Below are 6,373 nucleotides of genomic sequence, written 5' to 3' on the forward strand. Positions count from 1 at the left end.
TGGAGATATCCTAATTCCAAATCGAAAAAGTTATATAGATTATTTATGGATTGAATTTTTCATCATAAAAAGAAATTAACATTTATTCTTTTTTAGAATTTAAAATTAATTTATAATTAAAATCTAGATATAATTTATAATTATATTTAGATTACGAATGGTAATTTTTTAATCGAGAGTGATAAAACAAGATTACTAATTATTTAATTATAATTTTTTCTACAGTTAAATTATACACCGACATCGAGCCGTCGATCAAGGAAGCAGACGCGGAGGAGGGTCAGCGCAAATGGCAGACCAGAGCAAGGGCAGCGTCGCTGGGGCGGCTCACGCGACGCCGTCGCCCAAAATCGTCGTCAAGAGCATCGACATGGGCGAGAAGATGCGTGTCGACGCTATCGATTGCGCCCGGGCTGTAAGCTTTCTCGTCTGATCTAATGCATTCTCTTTCTTTGTTCTCTAGTCGGCGACATTTTTGCTCGAAATTTTCCCTTTTTCTTGGCATTTTGTCCCTTAAACTCGGTTGGTGGGAATAGGTGTTCGAGAAAAACGCTGTTTTTTTCCCCTGCATTCTCTTCCCTGATTTTGGCTTCTTCTCTTTTGTGGAAATAGGGATTTGAGAAGCACACAGTAGCTAAGGAAGTTGCCGAGTACATCAAGAAGGAATTTGATAAGAATTACGGGCAAACTTGGCATTGCATTGTTGGTCGCGACTTCGGTACCCATTATCTCTCTCTCTCTCTCAATTTATTAAGCTTTTATACTCTTTGAGTACTTTTTTTGTGGCTGTTCGTCTTTTGCATAGAGTTGATTTCATAGAAATTCGTATTCAAAGCTAATTGATTGGTTAACCAAACGGGGGGAAAAAATCCTAGTGGCAGATGTTTACTGGATATCGTGCTAAGAAGTGATTTAGAGATTGGGTTGTAGATATTTCAGGATTTAGGAATCAGGAGTGCTGGTTAAGTTTATGTCAATGCATTCTAGTCGTGTTACTTTAGCAGTATGATTTCCTTTGTTATTTATGGATATTGTGCACCTGTAGACTTGAATAAGCTTCTGAACAAGAAAGATAATGCTTCTTAATATTACCTTTTAAGATTGGTACCAAATTGAACTGTGGAATTGTTCATACATGGGATGGAGTACTGGTGCTAGTTTGCATGTAAATTATTCCAAAACATATCTTGTTCCTAATTTACTCGAGCGTCTGCTGTGAATACTGAATCATGCATTGAGTGTATTTGTTCGACACGTGTGCTTTTTTTCAACTGTTAATATCAATATAAACATCTTATTGATGTTATGTCCAAGTGTTGTCAAAACATTTTGGTTGTTTGATGGCATATCCATGATCTTCCAGATAAAGAAGCACAATAAACAGATTGGTAGAAATTTATATATGTGGTTCAAAACAGGCTATAAGAGGATCTACAGAATAATCTCTTCCATCTCTAGTGATTGTGAATCATTGGACTTCTCATTTTTGTTTCTTGTCATAGGACTTACTGCTCTATTGCTTTATATCACAGTAACTTCTGTGAACATGGGACATTTTCTTAATTATTAGCTTGCACCAAAATAATACTCACCCAACATTCATTTTTGAATCTGAATAGAACAAAGCTTTACCATTTTTTTTTCATGTTTCAATTTGGTCCTTCCATTACATGTTTATATCGTTGTTAAGTTTAGTGTACCTTGTTGATTGATTAACTATTTATGATATAATTCCTTATATTCTATATAAGGTGCCTACAAACTGGGCTTCTAAATACAAGAAAAATCTCTTGACTCTTGCATGATATTTGTAGTAAGCATCAAAAACCTTTTCTTGGGTTTTATTGCTTGACTTTCTTGATAACTGATTTTCACAAAAATTAATGTGAGAATTTAGGATTCTGATATCACTAGAATAGCGCCTACCCTACCTAGTGGGATAAGGTTTGGTTGTTGTTGTATATCACTAGAATAGCCTTGCACATCTACCTTTATACAAGTTTAAGAAAAGCACATAAAAACTAAGATCAATTTACACTTTTTTTAAAAAAATCCTTTTCCACCCTCCACTCTTCTCCTATATTTATTCATTCAAGTAAACAAGCAACTAGTGCTCTCTTTGATTATACATGTATCTTATCCTCAGCTATACATGTATTTTATTTAATCAATTTTGCTCTCTCTTGCCTTATCTTATACTCAGTTATACATGTATTTTAGACATCAAATTTAATAACCTTTTCTTTCCAAGAAGGTTACATGTCATATTAATTGCACTTGTGGGTATGCAGGATCCTATGTTACACATGAGACCAACCACTTCATTTATTTTTATGTGGATAAGATAGCTGTCTTGTTATTCAAATCTGGATGAGAGTGTGCCTTCCTGTAATTTGATACTTGTATTTCATGTTGAATCTTTATATTGTCTATTTGTTTTGCGGAGTTGCTGCACTGATGTGAATCGACCATCTAAAATTTTAGTTGAGCTGGATTTAGAACCTATTTGTTGCTCACAATTCCATACAAGAAGTAACTCATGTTCGATTCATGTTTATACATAATAGAACCTATAGTTGTCAAACTGTTAAATTATAAGCAGTACAGATATCACTAGTAGATTTATGATTATTCTATTAGATTGTCATGCACTTCTTTTATGATTATAAAAATAATGATGTTAGATATTTGGATCCACCCATGTTGAATATTCACACCCGAAGCTGAGTAGCGTAATGCTAACGTTGCATGCTTGAGCATGAGGTCTCTATATATTGTGTCCTGTTAAAACTTATAATAATACAAACTAGGGGAGTGTTGGGGTTTGGTCCAAATCTGACCTCACATAAACGACAATTTATTGTTTAAGAAAATAACCCAATGGTACCCTTTTTTTTTCCCCATCTAACTATTGGGTTATGTTGGGACTCTCAATTTTACACTTCAGAAGTCCTTTAGACTACCTTCAGAATATTCTTACAAACGTGGATCTTTTCTTGGAGCTCCTATATTATATTTGACCCAAACAATTATCATTAATAGCTTGGCAATCATTTCTTGTTTAATGATTTTTCACAGGAGATAATTGAATTTGGAAAATAATGTGTTTGCTCCTGGTGTTTTAACAATAAGGCATGCCGGTTTGATAAGAAATGATTATGTTATGTTATGTTATGTTGCGTTATTAGGGAATGATAAAAAGTTGCACTCTGATAATGTCTCTCTATATAAAAAAATATATTATAGATATCTGCTAGTTAGTAGGACCCCATTTAGTGGGGTAAAGGCTTGATTGTTGTTGGATATCTGCTAGTTAGTATGATAAACAACAGAATCAAAACTATGTCCATGCTTGTAAATTGCTACATTCAGTGATCACGTGCTATGGCTATGTTTGTTAGGATGGAATAGAATTAATCATTTTTCGAGTATTGGCTCCATCATTAAGGAATCCACTGCTGGAGCTGATGAAACTTTCGTGCCCAAGTCTATTTTTTATGTTCCCTTAGCGGATATGAGAATTCCTATTGTACACAGTTGATTGGTTAGAATGGACCAATTTAAGTTGGATGGTTATTATGGTGGAATAAATGCTTCCATAGCTTAAGCTGGAATGAGGCAGCTTTCCATCTGTACAAACTAAAATATCTTCATTTAAACGACTGAATTAGTTAGGATGGACAAGCTGATCAAGTTGCACTAATCAAGTAAGTTTATCTGGTTGAGCAAGCCAATCAAATAATATGTCGATAAATCAGACTGGTTGGAGGGGTATAAAGGCCGAATAATTATGCAAGACCAAAAGTGTTGACTATGATATGTGAGTTGGACAAGTCGAACAAACCATGAATTTGGTGGGTCAAATCAGTCAAGTAGATTAAATGGGACAAACGAGTATAATGGATCATTTCAACCAAGAATCAGAATAGATGGATTGGGTCAGTCAGGTTAGGTCAATAAGGCATGTCTGACTGTGTGTGGTGGAGTCAGGCTGACAGTGCTTTGCAGATCAAGTGTGCCATGAGTTGATCAAGCATATGCAGATTGCCTTGACTGATTGTGCTTGATTTATTGAATGGAATTAGCAAGGTGATAGGGTCAATCAGCTCAATCAAATTAAGCGAGACAGTCAAATTGATTGTATTGGACAAATTGAGGGAGTTTGTTAGGCTAGTAAAACTGGGCCATCCAGGGGGCAAACAAGTCAAGCGAGATGGATGACAAAGTCTGCCAGACGGGTTGACTGAGTCATCTGGATTGAGTGACTCAGAAACTGGCAGGTAGTAGCTTATGGATTAGTATGCACAGAAAAGGGGAACGAAGGATGATGTCTCCAGTCTAGCTTCCTATAAATCAAGGCCAACAAATTCAGCAGTGCAAGTTACATAGTCGATCAATAATGAACAACCACTTGGATCCATATTGATGTAAGATACTCAGAATCCAAGTTCAAGTAACATAGCCAAAATGCTTATTGTAGTTACTAAGAAAGAGTATAGCAACACTGCATCATAATAATTCTCTAAGCCATCGATTACAAGGAGATGACCTTCATATATACATTCTGATAGCATCAAGATCACAACTGCTGCTTAATTCTGCATGTTCCACACTACTATTTTACATACTTTCAGCTTTCTTAATAAGCTCTCTCTCTCTCTTTACCCTGACACATACACTATATATATATTAATGTATAGTGCTTAACTGTAGGACAAGTTCTACATTTCTCTTCAATTGAACCTACGATACATGTTGGCTGCAGGATAATACCTCATAAACAAGACCCCATTGAACTGCTTCGCAGCTTGGATGCTGTCCAGCATTGGCTCTTTCTTTGCGGGCGTGTTGTGCTTCTTCTCATTAAATCTTCCTTGCCTTCTCTTCCTGCTAAGGTACTCGTCTATCATATCAAACCCCTCCTTTCCCACTTTACAAAGATCACTCTGAGGTGCCATCTGGAATATGACCTTAATACCAGAATGTGGGGAGAAGTTACTAATCAGTTTAGGTTTTGCTGGTTACTAGTTGGCTATTTTTGCCTACATTTATAGTGAGGGACACCAATGACTTAGTTGACCCAAGTCATGGTGAAGGAATCCAGTTCAATTATGAGATCTTTTTCATCACTAGTGAGGAGGACACACCATTGACAGAGAGAGGGCTATTAGTGCATTCATTCACATTGGCATCTAATGCTCTTTTGCTTATGTTAGGTTGCCTTCCTGGTTAAGAAGGAATAATTAGCAAGATATGGTGAGATATTGTGGACAAAAGGGAGCCCTGCATGGTCTATATGATTGAGTAGTTTAACTGGAACAAGAATATGTATGTTACTTTAGATTTCAATCACTGAAGGATTCTCTCGGTGATTGATTTGCAGAAGCTCTTGACTGTTGATTATCTTGTGGCGCGGTCTGGACCGGACTGCTTCAGTGATTTGTTGAAAGTTGAGTTTGTGCCAGCTGAGTATGTCTGAGCAAGATGTTGGTGTTGGGCTCAAGCGGTTGGGTTCAAGAAGAAAGTTCCTACCCTTGCCATTGGGATAACTGGCTAGGACTGATCAAACCAATGTGTCTGAGGTAGAAGCTCACCTAGCTTGCCCCAGTAGTTGACCGAGGATGATCTTTGTTACGCGCACATGTGCTGGGCTAACACGATGCCAGAACCAAGCACTAGTTGGCCCGCTCTAGCCGAGCACCTATCATCTGACACTTCCCTAGCATCTACTAATCGCAACCCCTGCCCTGCCTAACTATTTTGGAGGAATCATTAAACTGTAAATGATCAAGAGTGGGGGCAGTCAACTATTCGCTTATTATTAGGTTAATCCTTTCAATTCCGATCCAAACTGGTCCAAAATGGCTCCTAAAGAATATTTGATTAAACAATAATCAACTTTTTTGATTGCTAGAGTTATTGGATTTGGAACTGAATCCTCTAATGATTACAGTACCATTAGGTTAATGATGATTGCGGTATTCATGAGTGATGGAATAAATTGTGTTCGTGAAAATCTGGATGTAGATCTCCTACCGGTAGCATGAGATCCATTCGTGTCCTTTTTTTATCCTGTTCAAATTTATCTTCAGCCGTTAAATTGTAATTATATAGTTTTAAATAATTGTAATATGTAATATTTATTCAATAATATTTAATATTTTAATGATCTCTTTAATTTTATTTTTATTATATTATATGAAAATGTATCCTCCGTGATTTATAATGATCTTCTTTGGTTAGTTAATTGTTTTCTATAAACTAATTATCAATCGACGATATTAAATATTAATGCAATTAAATGCTTAAAAAGTGAGTGTGCCAACTACTCCAATTAGACCAGATGGTTTTAGATTTAAAATTTGTCTTCGCA

General features: G+C 36.1%; 1 protein-coding gene across 1 annotated transcript; it reads left to right on the forward strand.

The window, feature by feature from the left end:
• The first annotated feature begins 259 nt into the window (after window positions 1-259).
• On the forward strand, window positions 260-2,458 carry LOC121996653 (dynein light chain 1, cytoplasmic-like). Its single transcript, XM_042550688.1, has 3 exons — window positions 260-415; window positions 613-718; window positions 2,292-2,458. Exons 1-3 carry the CDS (start codon window positions 290-292, stop codon window positions 2,372-2,374), a joined length of 315 nt encoding a protein of 104 aa, XP_042406622.1. The 5' UTR covers window positions 260-289; the 3' UTR covers window positions 2,375-2,458.
• The last annotated feature ends 3,915 nt before the right edge of the window (window positions 2,459-6,373 follow it).

Source organism: Zingiber officinale, chromosome 6A (assembly GCF_018446385.1).
Source record: "Zingiber officinale cultivar Zhangliang chromosome 6A, Zo_v1.1, whole genome shotgun sequence".
NCBI classification, from domain to species: domain Eukaryota; kingdom Viridiplantae; phylum Streptophyta; class Magnoliopsida; order Zingiberales; family Zingiberaceae; genus Zingiber; species Zingiber officinale.